The 17,086-nt window shown below is 42.6% G+C and overlaps 1 protein-coding gene across 2 annotated transcripts in view; it reads left to right on the forward strand.

Moving 5' to 3' along the window:
• Nucleotides 1–88: 88 nt before the first annotated feature.
• Nucleotides 89–17,086, forward strand: part of GPM6B (glycoprotein M6B) — a 31,149-nt gene continuing 14,151 nt past the window's right edge. For both annotated transcript variants that reach the window (XM_008941872.1, XM_008941873.1), the window contains exons 1-2: nucleotides 89–149; nucleotides 7,345–7,464. In XM_008941872.1, coding sequence (XP_008940120.1) covers nucleotides 89–149; nucleotides 7,345–7,464 — 181 coding nt within the window. The remainder of the gene's footprint in view (nucleotides 150–7,344; nucleotides 7,465–17,086) is intronic.

Genomic DNA, 17,086 nt, shown 5'->3' on the forward strand with positions numbered 1-17,086 from the left:
CGCAAATAGGAGGCGGAAGGGAGTGAGAAAGGCGAGGAGAAAAAGTGCTTGCTGGGGGGGAGGGGGGGCGGCATTTTTGGTGGATGGTATGAAGCCAGCCATGGAAACTGCAGCGGAGGAAAATGCAGAACAAAGCCAAGAGAAAAAAGGTACCCGGGGGTCTAACAATAGCCTGTTTAAATCTTTTCATTCGGGGGCTTAGAGAGGTTCAGGCCAGTTTTGTCACTTTTTCGAATGGCTCTTAAACAATCATTGCTGCATCCTTGGGCTTTCAGCCGTCCTTCCCTGCATGGCTTGACAACGAATTAATAGAGCAGCGATCTTTCTGTCTGTGTCTGTATTTGCTCTGAATCTGTCCTGACCCTAACTGAAATGATGTTTGCAGAAGAAGTCTTGCTATTGCTGTGTCTTTGATGGATTTTGGTAAATTTGGTTTCCAGAGGTAGCGCTTGCCTGTGTGTTTGCATGTCATTTTTAAAGCCAGAAGTTGATGTTTTCATCGAGACTAACCGTGTAGCAAAGCTTTGTGATGCAGTGTGGGAGACCCAGGTTATAACAACATATAATAGATGATAACACCACACAAGCTTTGTGTAGTTAGCTTGGTGCCAAGTGCTGCTCTTAGTTTTAAATGCCTTTTCCTTTCCTCTGGTGTCACCTGGCAAATTTTGCTTGTGTAGAAATCTGCCTGTGCTATGATAATGGGGAATAGTGCAGTGAGTTTCGCAGCCTTAGGTTTCAGGATGTGTTAATCACTGAGAACTGCTGCTTAATGGACAGAACAATTCCATGGTAGCGCTTCTGCAGTAGGGAGATGGCAGTGCATGAGGAGAGGTGCTTCATCCACCCCAGCCTTACAGGTGATCTGTTTCGTCTGGAGTGCTGAACTTCAGAGGGTAAATTCAACTAGCAAAGAATTGGTTTGTTTCTGCATCATATAATTTATGCTAAATAAATGTCTCTCTTAGGTGTAGCAGACTACTCTACAAATTAGAGCAGTATTTTTTGTTAAATAATACAGCACTAACAAAAATATTTAAATTCCCACTGCCTTTTTACCTGAGTCTTTTGAACCTGTTGTGTGTCATTTGTAAGTGATCTGAATATCTCATAGGCATATGCAGGTGATACACAACTCACACACATCCCCAAGTACAATTATCTCATTTATTATTAAACAATTCAGATATGAATGTAATGATAAATCCCAGTCCTGTCCAGCACCAGATCTTGTTTTCCTACTTTGAATCTGATTCCACCTACGTGCTTTGTATAATTCAAACCTAGCTTCAGTTTCAAGTAAATGAAATTTGTCAAGTGATTAGACATAGTACTGCATAATCCTTTAGGGATTTCACAAAAGAAGGTCCACTGATGAGAGATTAAACTCTGAAAGCCATTAGTATATGTGGACAATAGCCCACCTCACTGCAGATTTTGAGTATCTAGTGAACAAAATGTCCTATATATCTTGCCTATAAAACCACCTTGAACCCATAGATCATTCTTCAACACATAGAGCATTGTTTTCTTCTGATTGATGGGTTTCTTTTAAACTGATGGAACTCATGTACAATAAACACCAAAAAAAGTTATCTGTATGCATTAGCAGCTGTGCGAAACAAACTGCATTGCTGAGTGTGCTTATGATGAGTTTATGGTTTCCCTTTTATTTTGGCATGGATGAAAGCACAACATGTAGACCAGTAAATCTGTTACCAAGTCAAGGTGGTTGGTCTGTTGCTTTCATAGAATGCAAGCAAGGGAACTTCCTATCTTAATTTCACTACCATTTCCTAGTTCTTCTGTGGTAATTTTGTGCTTGGGATCTGTTACATAGGTATGTGCATATAACACTTCAAGGCTTTGTTCTTGCCAGTTCTCTCATTTCTGAAAGTGACACGTGGTTTCTCACATTATGCCCTTTATTTCAATTCACTTAAATTCCTGATGTTTCACAGCAAATTAAAAGGCAGAAAGCTGAAACAGTCCCACTGCTAGTTTCAATAGCAAAATAAATAGCCCAGATTCTCCTGCAAATTTACTGCCATGAAGCAGGAGACATATTCAGGTTTGGGGGGCAGATCTTCCAAAGTGCTGAGATTGTTGAGCCCAGTTGGGTTTGTAGATGGGCTCAGTGGGCATCGGTACCTCTCAAATGGCAGGATTTTTCAACAGGGCTCTTTCACCTGCAGCTCTCATGGTGAAAAATAAGCTTTTTCTATGTGTGAAGAAACTTCCAGGAAAATGTTGCTTCTTCATTTTGTGTCCATTTACTGTCTGGACTGGAGCTTCTGCTTTCTATGCCTTACATGCTTCCAATGTTTGCTGCTTCCCCTGAGGTCCCACCTGGACTTAGCGTAATGGCTGTGCTTTAGGAGATGCCCGAGATCCAGTGATTGCAAGGCAACTACCACAGCTTGAAGTGCTATCACACGATCTTTTAACTCTTCCTTCCAGAAAGGAATTGCAAAGTCTAATGAGATAAACCAGCATCTGAAGGGGTTTGGGGGATGTCACAATTGCTAAGACCGAGCAAGAGAAGAGCCTGAGCATTTCACTTTGGTTATTCAGGTTCACACACAGTATGCTTTGCACTGCCAAGTTCTGCATTTAAAGTATCTGCATTTAACTAACAGCAAATTGTATTTTGAAGCGAAGAGTAGTTTTTTTTCCTTTACCAGAATTCTGTTGTATGTGTTTCCAGGTTGGTTTTTTAATGCAAGGACCTCCTCAGTGATGTACTGTAATTGTATAGAATAAATACTTGGAGGAAGTTGGGCTAGGACTACATTTTATCTTTATACAGGGCTCCCTGTATTCAGGAGAATGCTGGAGAGCAATCCTGCCCGAGCAGTTGGGATGAGCAGTGAGATCTGTTCTCAGCTGGAGCACCCAATACAGTTAGATTTGAACGGTGGTGTTGCATAGGTGCCCGTTCTTGTTTCCCATCCCAGTGGCAAGCGTGGGTGTCCAGCTCTTTTGGATTGCAGTGTAGCTGAGACAATTTGCACAAGCTAATGTGCTTTATGAATTAATGAGTTAATTACTGATTGATAGATGAAAATGTTTGATCCCATGTAGATTTTTAAAGTTCATTAACTTATATGTGAATCCCAGTTTTATATTTCAGTGATTATTTGTGTGAGTCCCCTGCCTGATTCAGGCAGTGATACTGCCCAGCTGTATCCACTAATGGATTCAGTGTTTATCAGACATTTGTTTCACTGCATCCAGATGAGTGGCTGCTGCCCTAGTTTTTTTTTTTTTAATTGGAAATGGAACAACACCCATGTTGACAGAGATAAGAAATAAGTCAGCTTTATACAGTGTATCAGCAGCCCTTATCAGAGGAGAACACCATGAGCAAGCTGAAGCAAAATGTTTAACAGATACTTTACAGGGCTGCAGGACAGATTGGATGCATTTTAAAGATGAAGGTTTACAAATTATTACAAATGACAGGGTTTATCTTGCAGGCATTAAATTAAATCAAAACGTGAGGACTAGGCAGGCAGATTTACTGAGGTGGAATAAATAAGAAAAACGAAATGCCGTTTTGCATCAGCAGTGAAGGATCTAGATCCTGATACACATTAACAGAGACAAGAAGTTTCCCTTTTTATTTAACTGGGAGAAATGCTACCAAGTTGCAGAATTCAAAAAAAAGAAATCCCAATAAAACCCAACTGTGGATGACCATGGTGAATTGACCAGTTACACATGAGCGGATGGAAGAAAGCCATTACACCAGGATACAGTTTCCTTCTATGAATGCATACGATGTTCAAATTGCATATGCTGTGCTGGGGAATAATGAAAACCAACCTCGGCAGCTGTGCTAAGGGTTCCTTTTAATTGGCTCTTCCCTACTAATGGTCTCTCCATGAAAGAAGGCCTCATCTGGAGGAATGGCTGTGAGCTCTCTTATTTTCATGGTATATGAAGCAATTAAAAGCAGTTTCCACTTTTAAACTCTTAAATAGACAAGTATATGCTCATCAAAAATAGAAAAAATATACTTCTCTTAAACAGAACTGTACAACTGTGTGTGATAGTATAAATGAAACTGCTAAAGTGCAGCATGAGAAGGGAGTGGATTAATGTGCAGTTTCATTCACTTTTAGCCAAGTTCTTTCTGTGAAATGAGCTTACATTTTGATGCATCACGGATAGATGTATTTTTCATTGCAGCAAATTGGAAAAACTGTCTTCTTTTATATACATATTGTGGTTACTAACCAAAATTTTTCAAATGTACCCCCTTAATGTTAAGCTCACACAGTGATCTCAGAGCTGTCAAGCCATTTAAAGACTTCTAGTATGCTTTATACTACTTCCCATTTCAAGCAGTTGATTGGTGTTTCAGATCCCCTGAAGACAATAACTGCTTGAAGTGTAAGTCCCTGAAGAATATGACTGCAGGAAGAGAAGTCCAGCCCGGGGAGAATCTGGGACACACGATATTCTGGGGATAATAATTTGTCAGGCTTAGTGATTTAGGTTTTAATGAATAGGATTTGATTTCTAAATCAGAGGGGGTTGAAAAACACTTGGGGAACGTACTCATACTGGTCTGAATGACCTCGTGAAAGCAGAAAACCTAGACATATGTGCCACAAGATATGGTAATTGGGGCGGGGGGGGGGAACCCAGATGGCACTGTGCATGCATAATGGACTCCACAGTGGCAGCTAAAGAGGGGAGCAAAGAGGAGGGGAGGCAGTCCTGTTTGGTTACTCTGGCCCTTCCCCGTTTTCTGGCCAGCCTTGCTCCTGATGCAGTATTCATCACCAGATTGCCAATTCATAAATAACTGAAGCACAACCTTGTCTTTGCTTCTGCTAACTGCTTGTCAGCTGTAAGAGATAAATTTCATAACTGTTTGTTTCCTCTAAAACCTATGCCAAAGGCAGCAAGCATGAGGATGTTGGGCACTGGGAATTTTATTATAGGTGTGCAAGGTGCTTCATCCCAGTGAATACTGAACACCACAGTCAGCATCAGTGTGCCTGTGTGGTGTGACATGAAAACTTCAGTTCTGTGGTGGAGGCTACTGTAAGCTACACCTGGGAGTGCACTTAGTGCAGTTAGTTCCTCAAAAAGCAAAAGCTAAAGAAGTAATTTAAACCTATTTCCTTTCCTAACTGCTCGAGGTGCAGAGTTTAATTCATATGTACATGTGCAAGTAGCTGTTATGCCACTGAAGCCTGTGGGGCTTTTGACGTGGTGATTTTTCATGAGTCAGCCTGGAGGGTTCCCAACGAAGTCACCAAAAGATATTCCTCAACTTCAGAGGTTGCCAGGTGTTCAGTAAGGGCTACCAAACAGCCAATGCTTTTTGCAGAGCAGTGGAAAAACTGAGATTCCTTTCAGAGTTTGGACTGGCTGCTTCTTATTGTGAAACGAGAAAAAAAAACCAAAACTAATTAAAGAAATACAACTTCATGGGATATTTACACTTACAGAAGTGATGCTACGAAGTGTGTGCATGCTGTCCCCACAATTCAGGTTTGATGTTTGTCGCACAGCAGACAGTGGTGGGGGAGAAAGGCAGATGCCTGCTCTGACCAAGTGGATTTTGTAGCCACTGCAGGAAAAATCTCAGATTGTGGGTTCAGGCCTGGTAAGATAAAATACTTCCAGTGCCAAGGGTTTGGTCTGGGTCCTGCTGCAGTGTAAGTGAAGAATTTCTCTTTTCCTGGAAGTCTTTGCATCTGTTTCTTTTTAATTTATTTATTTTTAAATTTGAACCTGCTACCAGTGTCCATTAAGTAGCTTCAAAAAGCAGGACACATGCATTTAGGAGTGAGAGGGGAGAAAGTATGTAATACTAGCAAGAAATAACGTTATTTTCCATTTTGTGTCCAATTCAGTTATTGTGGTGTTCCTTTTGATCTCATAAACAGGATTGTTCCTGTGTAAGCAAAAGGAGATGACATCATCCAGAGTGTGCACAGTCGTTTTGGAACAATAGTTCCAACAGATTTTTATTTGGTTATGCTCATAAGGTGTGGAGTTTGCCTTTCCTAAAAGGAAGGGTAAGCTATACAAAACAGAATAATGTTTTGTAGGGTAACCTGTTTGCTGGTTCTTCCGTGAGCCGCAGAGAGGGGAGAAAGACCAAGCCACAGAGTACCCTTTAGAGAGCCATCGATGCCAAGTTAGTGTCCCAAACCCAAAAGACTGTTTTAGTGCTGGAATTTGCTTGCCAGTATAGGAGATAAATTCTTGTTTCAAATCCCTAGATCCAACATTTGGATTCGAGGCCAAGTTTTTTTCTCCTCTTGACACATGAAAATGTGGCTGTAGCAAACTCTTCATTGCACCAGCAGCAAAACCAGGACCTTTCTAGTCCCTCACAGGCCAGAAATTTATAGCACTCCTACTCACCCTGCTCCCCAAAATTTTATCTCTGATCTAGTCGACAGTAGATGGCTTTATCCTCATAACCTTCACTTTCATCACTTGCCCAAATGCTGCTGAATTAGATTTGTTTTGACCAGAGATGACAGCTACTTTCTCATTTAGCCACCTCAGAGTGGGACTCTGGTGCATTTTAGATAAAGATCTGTCTCAACCTGACAGCCTTGACAAAGCCACAGTGGTGCCAAGGGAGGACAGGTAGGTTGAAAAGTGGGTGGATGTTGTTCTGCCAGTAGCCTCTTCCAGGGGGCTTGGAAGGCCTGTGACAGTGAGTGTGTGGGCAGGTCCCGTGTGCTGCTGCGTGTGGCATCTCCTTGCTGAGCTTCGTCTGCCCTCTGAAAAGATGGGGAGAAGGGTCACTGCTCTCCTTCACTGTAAACCTGGGACAAGTCTATTTTGATGATTTTTGGATGTGAGCAAAACCTGTGTGGAATAAAGTCCACAATTTTTATTTTTTTTTTTTTTTTTTTTAATGTAAGAAAGTAAAGGAGCAAACTCATGTGTTTGTCTTACCTCTACACGTGACAATAACCATTTGCCTTGACAGATTTAGACTCTTCAAAAAAAACAGGTAATGTGGTTTTCCATGGTTTTGTCATCCTGTGCTTCTGGAGCAGAATTCTTTGTCATGGACAAAGGTGTGAGAGTGGGTGGGGGGAAGGAATAGAGAGTGCTTCCTTACGTGTTTAATTTAACTCCTAGGTAGAGTTTTAGCAATTCAGCCTTTCTTAACACCTCTGTGAGCATTTCCCTGTCCATCGTCCCTCCCACCCCCTCCCTTGGTTTTTAAGGGTATGTTGTTTCAGTTCTGAAACTGCACTGTGTTTTTCTGGGCTCTTATTTTTAAAGTTAAATGACTGAAAGTACTGAAATAGAACTTGCTGGTGACACTGACTTTTTACCACCTAAAATTGGCAGTGATCACCAGACCAGAAATGGAAATTGGCAGGTACCACTGGATGTACAGGAGTTCAAGGCCACACCAGTACCATCATGTGCCAGCATTGAGAGGCAATATTAGTCCTTTGGGGATTCAAGGTAAATAAAGGGCTGGGTGAAAGGGAAATGGAGAGTTCAGAAATGGTAGTAGCATAAACCTAATGCTTTGCACTAGTCCTAACAGTTTAAGATAAATGTTCTTGTTTTTCTTGTTTTGTATGTTAAGGCTGTAAGGAGTCCAGTTCTCCCATATGAATACTTGGGGTAAATTTGAATTTGGTTGTTAATACTTTAAAGACAATGATGTGTGGATAAGGACATCTCCCTTTCAGCTGTGCTGCCCAATTGCTTCAAAACTGTTTATAGATGAGACAATGTAGTATGGGTTTTGTATTGCAGATAAATCTATCAGATTGGTCAGCCACAAATGCAGTAATTAACAGTAAAGCAGTGACAGCACATCTGACTTACTCATCTCCTACAGTATGCTTCCTAGACAATGTTCCATGGTTTAGTTTCCATTTTTCACTTGCTAGAAGCAGTAAGCACATATGTCAGAGGATAAAGGAGGTTTTCAGCTGAGACTTTAAAAGTGGTTTGGTGATTACACATGCCTGTCCTTCCGTTAGCTGGGTTGAGACCTCAAAAAGACACTGTTTTGTTTTCCTGAAGCTTTACTTTCAAGAGATTGTGGGGAATTTAGAAGCATCTCAGAGATGAACCTGAAATCAAGCACATGATGGATTGCATTGGAAAATTCCAGTCTGAGTGAGGGTTAACTCAGTGAAAGATGTAAATGCTCAGCGATAGCATTTGCAGCTAGCTCTATCCAGCAGTCCTCTTCTCTTTACAGAGCTGATTGAAGCCTGCTTGACAGCTTGTTTGCTGGAGATGCTGCCTCCGCATCAGAGACTTTAGCAGCAACTGCAGGGAATGTTCACCAAAGCTTGCTGCCTAATCCTTCCCTTTCCCATTATATTTTCACACCTGTTTGTTCTTTAGGATTCAAATGTTTGTGTATTTCAGAATAGAGGGGTTTGTTTGTTTGTTTGTTTGTTTTGGGTTGTTTGGGGGGGGGTTTTTTTTGTTTTTTTTTTTTTTTTTTGTTTTTTTTTTTTTGGTTGGTTGGTTGTGTTTTGTTTCATTCAAATACTCACATTGCAAATCATGATCTTATTCTTCAATATCAATGTTCATTTTGGCCATATTTTATGGCAAATTATTTGAGTGACGGACACGGGGCTGCCAGAAGACATTCCCAAACTTCAGATCAGTGCATGTGGGATATTTTATACATGGGAGAAATGCTTCAAGGAGGAGCACCAGATAACGAACGCTACATTTCTGGTCTATGGGGGACACCGAAGGGAGCAGGCCACATGCCTTGCTGTCAGTCTTGTGCCCCTTCAGCTGTCCCCAGTGATGAGACACGTCCGTATGTGCTGGCACAGATTAGCCAGGACACAGAGGAGATGCACAGCCTGCTGTCACAGCATCTGGGAGTCCGGCACTAAAATGGTGCTAGGAACCCTTGTTTAGGCGACTGAGCCCTGTTCAAGCTGCCTTGGGAATCTTTCTTAAATAACATGCAGGTAAATGTGGTGCCTGTCATGAAGGAGTTGAAGATGAAAAGGTTTTTGCTGATGGAGGTAAAAAAAAAACCAAGAAAGCCAAGAAATGCCAGTTCAAGGGAAGGTCCTTTGAATGGCTGCACTTAAAGAAATTAAAATGTTTTTAGGCAGCAATGAAAGTGCTCTGAACGGGTCTTGAATAAGACCAATCTGCCAGTGATGGATTAGCTACAGTGAAAATACTGGTCTTTGCTCCTTTCCTTTAGATTGGAGGGAAAATGCCACTTCAGTCACAACACAAGTCACAGCTGTAACTTGCCTCCCTTCAGTACTGGCACACAGCTCCCCACTGCTGGGTGGTGTTGGCTTCTGCACTGAGCCCTCTGTTTCTCTGACAAGCCACCGTGATTCTTGGGCGCCTTTGCAGTACGGATGTTTCTACTTTGCCTCTTCTGTTAGTGTCTGAATGGGCATGGCTAGGAGAGGACCTCTGTGGCAGCCCTCGTAGCATCCATCTCCTCTCCAAGAGTCTGCATGTATGGTATGATCTCTTTTCCCCATTTTAAGCTTTGAACAGGCACTTGAGCAACAAGGGAAGAGTCAGTGTGGAATATCCACTGTGGTGCTGGAGCCAAGACATCCCCAAAACACCTGCAAGCATAATGAGCTTTCAAAATGCCTTTTTTTTTTTATTCCCCCCAGGAAGCTATGTACCATCTTTTCCTTTAGTAAGAGAAGCTTAGCAATGGTTGTTTAACATGAGCTTAACTCTAGGCATTCTTCCAGGCTGGGTGGGTGTTGTTTGCTTTATGAGTTGTTTGGTTAGTTTTTTTTATTTCTTAACTTGCTTCTCCCAGATGCTGGGAGGTGTTTCATCTGCTTTCGAGCACATAAGGGCATGGAAAAGTGGAGTATCTCACAGAAACAGCCTGCTCCCTTACTGAAGCAAGCTTAAATTTTGAAAATTATGTGTATGGACTCAACTGGAGAGATACCTGCTTGAAAGCTTTTGCAGAGCAAAGAACTTCTGCAGTTGTGTTTCAGGTTTCTTACCACTCCTTTAGTTCCATGGTTGGGAAACCCATAGTTGGGTAAATGTCTGGGAGGATCTTGGCATCTTCAGTTACGTCTGAAATGGAGAATTTACCTTCCAAATCTTAGGTCCACCAGGCTGAAGTCCCCACACACACTGGTTTTGACCCTCAGCTCTAGGGAGAGAGCGTTTGTGTTTCTGTTTGCTTCTTTGTAGCTAGGGAGGAGTCATCTGGTCATAGCAGTGGCAGAAATCCAGTGTGGCAAAAGACTTGCTCTCCTGCTGAGTGCTGAAGGCTGATGGAGAGTGAGGTGAGTTACAGCTGCCAGAAAGGTGGAGCTAAGAGTCTCAACTCCAGTCTTCCAGGTAAGATACTCACCTTTGATTTAAGTCAGTTTTAAAGATCATGTCAGCCAAGTACAGGTGAGCCTGGAGATGATTGAATCAAAGAAACCCAAATGTCCTTACAGAAGGTTTCACAGAGCTGCTGAAGCAGCCCATAGGACTGCAAAGCTTTGGTGCTTTTGTGCTTCCCCCAGTGAGCTTGTCCAGACATTCAGGCGTTTGAATGTCTTTGGAAGTCTGCCCAAGGCTTCATCTGTTTTACCTCTTTGGCTTGAGTTTATCCAAAATGGTCACTCGGGATGACACTTTCTGAAGCAGCAGTTCTTGCATGTTGACCCTAGTGAGTGTTTCTCCAAGAAAGCAAAAGTAGGTGAAGCAAGGGGAGCGAGGTCAGGGTAAAGGCAGAAAGGAGGAATGTCTTAAGGCACATTGAGCAGTGTGTTGTTGATATGTCAGCTGAGAGTTACAGCCACAGTTTGCAAAAGTCCCAAAAAGTTATTTTGAATAGTGAAATGTTAGAACAAGTCCCCAGGAAGAGTAATGCCAAAGCTAATATCAATACTGCTTGAGCTATCCGTTATGTGAGAAGTCTCATCTTAAATCACCATCTTGATACTTTTTCTGACGAATTAGCTTACAGCTGAAAAAAATCCATCCTCAAGGATTCCTGTGTAAACCTGTTTGGAGTAAGGTCTTTTCCAAAGTATAAATTAGGTGACTTCTGATGCAGTTTCCACTGTTTTGTGGGCCAAAACTAAAACAGAGAAGATACAAAACAAAATAACCAAAGTTCTGCCAGACCTCGGTCCAAGAGCAGTGAAGCCGGACAGGAGCAGTTCTCTCATCCCTCGGTCTCCTGGGGGTGTGGCATTCCTCCTGCACACGTCTGACTCCTTGCTCTCATGGAGCAGATGCCTGGGATGGGCACTTCCAAGAGGGATGGATATAGTGACTCATGTTTCATAGATTGCTCTGCCTCAAAGAGATGCCTTCAGAATGGCAGAGGCTGGGACTGATATAGGTGAGGAGTGCATGTATTTCAATAAATTTGAAGAAGATGTCTGTGTCACTTAACAGCATCCAGAAGAGACAGGTCTCGCCTTGGTAAAACAACCTTTTCTACAGTTTGAACATGGTTTTCTTTAGTGAAAGGAAAAAAATTCAGCTTTTGCTCTTGATGAACATTGGTAACCTCTGCAAAGGGGTTCTTTTTTTGTTAATTGTGTTAGAAAAAAAAATGCACTTTCTTGTAAACCTATGCTCACTGTATTTTTTTCTGGAGTACTAGGAACAGCTTGCTATCGTTACTTATACAGTAACACAGAGATATTTGGTGCTTTGTGGATTTAACAAGGGGTCTGCTAATGGTGCTTCCAGGCAGTGAGATGCTTGTTGTTAGTGTGCACCAGTTCTCCTGGTTTGTCTGCACTGCTTCCAGCACAGGAGGCATGAGCAAATATTTTTAGTTCTCTGCCACACAGGAATATGGAAGCATCTAATGTAGTTTAAAGGTGTCAGGCTTAAGGCTGGCCACAGAGAATAAATACCTTCTCAGAAGGGGGGAAGGAACTGTGTGACAGTGCTGAAACCAAGCAGCTCATATATGTATCCAGAGAAGTTGCAATTAATGCTGATAACCTTCAGAAAGGATCTGCTTGTTCTTGGAGTAGCTTTTAAGTAGTAGAGATGTGGATAAGACTTACAGGGTGAGTCAGACTACCACAGATATCACTGCGTTTCACTTGGATGAAACATCTCGTGGTAGCCACTGTGGAGGATGAGAGTGGTGAATCTTGCTGGGTTTCAGGTCTGATCCTTTGTGGCAGCCCTGCTGGCTGTGGTCTCCAAAGGTCACGTCTTCTTCATCACAGATATTATGCTGTTTAGGAAGGAGTATCTATTGGTAACAACTCTGGAAGGGGAGAATGAGAATGCAGGGGGAGATTATCAATCTGGCTAGACTAAAGACATTATGTTTTCTGTCTCCCAAGAAGAGTTCATTTTCAATCTAAGTTAATTTCCAAATTTCTGATTCGGGGAGGACAAAAAGGCAAAATTAGGAAAGGTTGTACTTGAAGTTTTCTATGGAAGAGCTTTAAGATTTTTGTGGGAGGAAAATAAAGGATTTTCACTATTTAGAGTTCATCACTTATTTAGGCTGCTTAATGTACTTAATAAAAAATTGTGGTGAGTGAGCATTTATTGTAATTAATAACAGCTTTTAGCTTTGTGACATGTTTTGTAAATCAGCAATGTTTAAGATGAACTGCAGTAAGTAAGGATAGAGCTTCAGCAAAGACTTCCAAGTGATTTAACACACGGCCTTTTTATTTTACTGCCCCTATTAAAGTGTGGAGAGGTATTTGTCACATGCTTTAAACTTAGTCTTGTAAGATTAAATGTTTTATCTTATTGTACTGTTGCTACTGACCCCTGGATGTTGGTGTGGGTGACAGATGGGAGAAGTAAATGATCTTCCTGCCAGGTACTGCCTTATTCTCTCACAGGGAAGGAAGAGGGAGGTAAATCCCATTTTTGCTTCTGAGGTATTAGTGCATTCCCGCATCCCTCTCTTCTTCCCCTGTAGCTGTCAGTCATGCTGTAAGGTATAAAAATGTACATCCCAGCAGGCATAAGCCATTCAGAACAGAGATTTTTAAAAATACAATAGGTGACAGAAAGTAAAATTGGCATTTGCTTTCATTGACATGAAAGTAATTTTCTGACAAAGATCCATGGTGGCTTAGGACTTTGATAGTATTATGCACATTTAGTACTGGGTAACCTTCAGCACTGGAGAAACAGGGTGAATGTCAAGTACTGAGTTCCACTCTTACATTGATTTGTGAACTGGGAGTTAAGTCTCCCGACACCAGGCTCCCGTGGATGTGTAATAATGGGCCTGATGTACATGCGGTGGCTGCATTTAAGATGTTATATAGAACTTTCATTTAAGATGTTATCTAGTAGTTTTTCTTTCCTTGTATCTCTTGCAACCTTCTTTTTCTTAAAATAATTCCTCCACATGTGCTTTCTGAGCTGTAGTGCTGGAGCCAACAGAGATCGTGGTTCTGTGATGGAACCTGCCATGTGATTTCTACCATGTATTAACTGGGCAGATGTCCAACATGCCAGCATTCCTAAAAATGTGGTACACAATTACAGGAAGTAACTGATGAGAAAAAATCGTGCCCGTTGCTTCAACTTGCAGAACAGCAAGATAGATTTATGTGAGGGGAAGAAGCAAAACTTCTAAGGAGAAGAGAGTGGGAACTAACTTGGAAAACATCCACAGGAGCCTGAAGGTTTAGCTCCTTAAAATGGAGAGCTTTTCAAGCCTCCTTTCAGGCTTCCTTTGTTCCTTGGGTTTTTTTTTTTTTTTTTCCCCATAGTGACCTTGACTATGGGATCAGTCATTTGTACCAGAGATACACTGAGGCACTAGTTCAACCTAGCAGGACTTCAGGACTCTCGAGGACAGGCTGATTTTCTGTCCAGGAGGTGTGGACACTCCCTTACCTCATGTTTTCCATGCTTCATTTTGAGGGATGGCTTTGTCAACATGTGTCTCTTTTGGTTTTGAAGTCTGGGCTTCACGAGCTTAGGTGTGAACTTCTAGAACAAGCCATGGGAATACTTGAGACAGCTACCTGATCCCATTGCATTGTCTTTTGTCATTTCCAAAGCACAGATTTCATCATTCCACTCCACCTTGACCTTAGTAGAGTGAGTTAGAGTCTGAGAATTGCTTTCTTGTTTTGTTTTTAAGACCACTTTCCATTAATTCTGCATTATCTTGCTTTTCTGAGTGTAAATCTTGAAGCCATACTTAAAGTACCAAAGAAGGTTTAGGCACACAACTGCCATTTGACATGGGAAATTGGGTGGCTAAGCCCCTGCATATGTGCAATAACACTTCTGGGTAGGTTGTATAATTGTTCTTCACACATTAAGCAACCAATTGCCTATCTGTGTACATGTGTAGGTCCATCCTTTACCCATTTCCTGTGACTGATAGTCTCCAGGAGATTAAAAGAATAGCCGGTTCCTGTTTTTTCTCTTCTCTTTATTTTTGTCCGTTAGCAAGAATATTTGTGTGTGTGTGTGTGTTTAATAGCATTCATTCCCTAGAGAATAATCTCAGTCCTTGTTTTAGCTGGCCTCCTTCTGAGAGTGTGTTAAATCTGTAGCCAAGATCACAGGCAGCTCTAGGCAAATCATTGGGCTGTTATTAACCTGCCTCCATGGCAACTGCTGCTCGCCAGCCTGAGGACAAAAAATGTTTTTATTCTGTTGAGTTGCACAAAAGGTTCTAGTGATGCCTTGCACAAAATGGCCATTGAAAGGGGAGATGCAGTGATGTGTGTTTGTGCTGTACAGTTTCATATTTAAATCGTTTTACACAATTTGTTGGAAGTGGATATACAGCTGAAAAGTCCAGTGTGTTGGCTATATGGGAAGGAAAAACTAGCAGAAAATTGCAACTAAACTTATTTTAATCCCACTTTTTGTCCACTTGAGTTCACAGACCTTCAGCCTGCAGTTGTCATTGGTGCGTTAGCAGGTTATTTTGTGAACTTGAGCTAGGCAAACATCACCATGAGTTTTCAGTTGTACTGTGTGAAGATACTTTCTGACTTGGGGTTACAAAGAGAGAGCACAAAGCAGGTTTCCTGGAAGGCTGTAATTTTTTTCAGAAATCCTCTGATTTGCTTCAGTGCTTGCTTTGGAATCTTGGTAATCATACCTTAGTGCTCAATGAGCTTCAAATTTTAGCTGTTTTTGAAAGCTGCTCTTGGCAGTACTGTTCTAGGCTTGCTTCAAAACAAAATTATAAAACCAACTATATTGCTCAGGCTAGGCATGGGTTTATGCTGCTCATAAAGAGTGTTCACAGTGGGACCTGCGGGGCGTCTGGCAGCCCCAGCGCAGGGATGAGATTGTGCCCTGCAGTTACTTACCCTCTGGCAGGAGGCTGTGCAGCTCTGCTGTCAGTTTGGGGGCAGAATGGCTGCGTACAGACGGATGCTGGCTCCTGGACACTGCTTTGGGGTGCTTCCTGCACGTGCAGGCTGGCAGCGTGCCCTTCCCCTGTGGACCGCGGTCCCTCTGCGCCCTGCTTCCGTCTTGCTGCCAGGGCAGGTAGCTTCTGCAGTTCCACACTTGGGCAGTTTTCTTTGCCTTGCTCAAAATAGTGTGGCTGCCTTAGACACCTTTTAGGGTGTCCCTTGGCTGTGGTCTGCACTGATAAACTAAATAAAAAAGGCCACCCAGATATTCTGATGCCGTTCTACTTGGGCTGTAGGGGAAGACCTAAAGAGAGTGGCCACAAAGATGCTGTGTGCTGCTGCCAGCCGTTGGGAGGGGGTTTGCCACTGTCAGCCTCTGTTCCACGGTCTGACAGTGCCTGCAGATCCTGTCGTGTGTTGGAGTAAGGAATCCAACAGACTCTTCAGGGTGGATGTTCTGGTGATGGTGAGAGGTCTGGAAAACATGCCTTATGAAGGCCAGCTGAGGCAACTGGCATTGTTTAGTCTAGAGGAGTGTGAGAGGTGACCTTATTGCTCTCTACAGCTACCTAAAAGGAGGTTGTAGTGAGGCAGGTGTTGATCTCTTCTCCCACATTACTAATGATAGGATGAGAGGAAATAGCCTCAAGTTGCATCAGGGAAGGTTTTCATTGGAGATTAGGAAGAAATTCTGTACTGAGAGAGTGATTAGGCACCGCAGTGCGCTGCCCAGGGATGTGGTGAAGTCACCATCCATGGAGGTGTTTAAAAAACAAGTAGATGTAGCACTTGAGGCTATGGTCTAATGGTTAGGGAGATGTTGGGACTCAATGATCCTTGGAGATTGGACTCAATGATCCTTGGAGATTGGACTCAATGATCCTAGAGGTCCTTTCCATAGTGATTCTGTGATTCTGCCAGTGGACTGAAGAGCTGAGTGTAGGGTACGGAGAGGACAAGTACCTAGCTGGGGCATGTTAATCATCAATCCTGGGTCTATACCAGTTTTTACTTTTGTCAAGGAGGCTGCTCCCATTTTCTGAAACCAGCAGCTTTTTTTTTGGACTTTGTCAGTCCCATGGCTTTGCTTCCACCTGTTTTTATTTCCTGTCTTGGATGGCATCCTTCTGCAAAGCAATCCGTGGATCTGCATGATTAGGTGATTAACCTCCTCTACACCAAGCGATGATCTAGTGTTTAGTCACCTTCTCCTTTCAGAGTGTGGCCTGAAAGGCTGTTTGTTTTGTGCTGGGTTGCGGCCACTCGTGTGTTGCTTGCTGGATCAGAGTGTGGTTACTCTTGGATAATCCCTCACTGCTAATCCTGCGCTAGGTACAAGCATTTCTTGGATTAACTCTCAGAGGTTTGGGCCTGACCCAGGAGCAGATGCTGCAGAGGCAAGCCAGCCTCACGTGTATGACTGCTGTTGCATCTGACATGTGGCTTGTGACCTCCCTTCAGACAGATTTCCCAAAGCAGAGGATCGTTCTGCAAGGTCTGGTGCCTGAGCTTGACTCTGGACCTCTGTGATAAGATGAAAACTAGAGATGATTTCCTCTGACAGCACTCATTTGGATTTTGTCTGCCCTGTCACTGCTAAGCTGCTGTTTGTTCACTAGGCAGTGCTTTTGTTGGGAAGATAGTTCCTGTTGAGGGGACTCCAGCTGTGGGCTTGACTATGAAAGCTTCCCAGGCTTTGTTTCTCTACGATTAAGTCAGTTAGCAAAGTGGCATTTGGTAATCATTTTGGTGATGGTAGCTGC

This window comes from Merops nubicus, unplaced genomic scaffold (genome assembly GCF_000691845.1).
Source record: "Merops nubicus isolate BGI_N331 unplaced genomic scaffold, ASM69184v1 scaffold25876, whole genome shotgun sequence".
Lineage (NCBI taxonomy): Eukaryota > Metazoa > Chordata > Aves > Coraciiformes > Meropidae > Merops > Merops nubicus.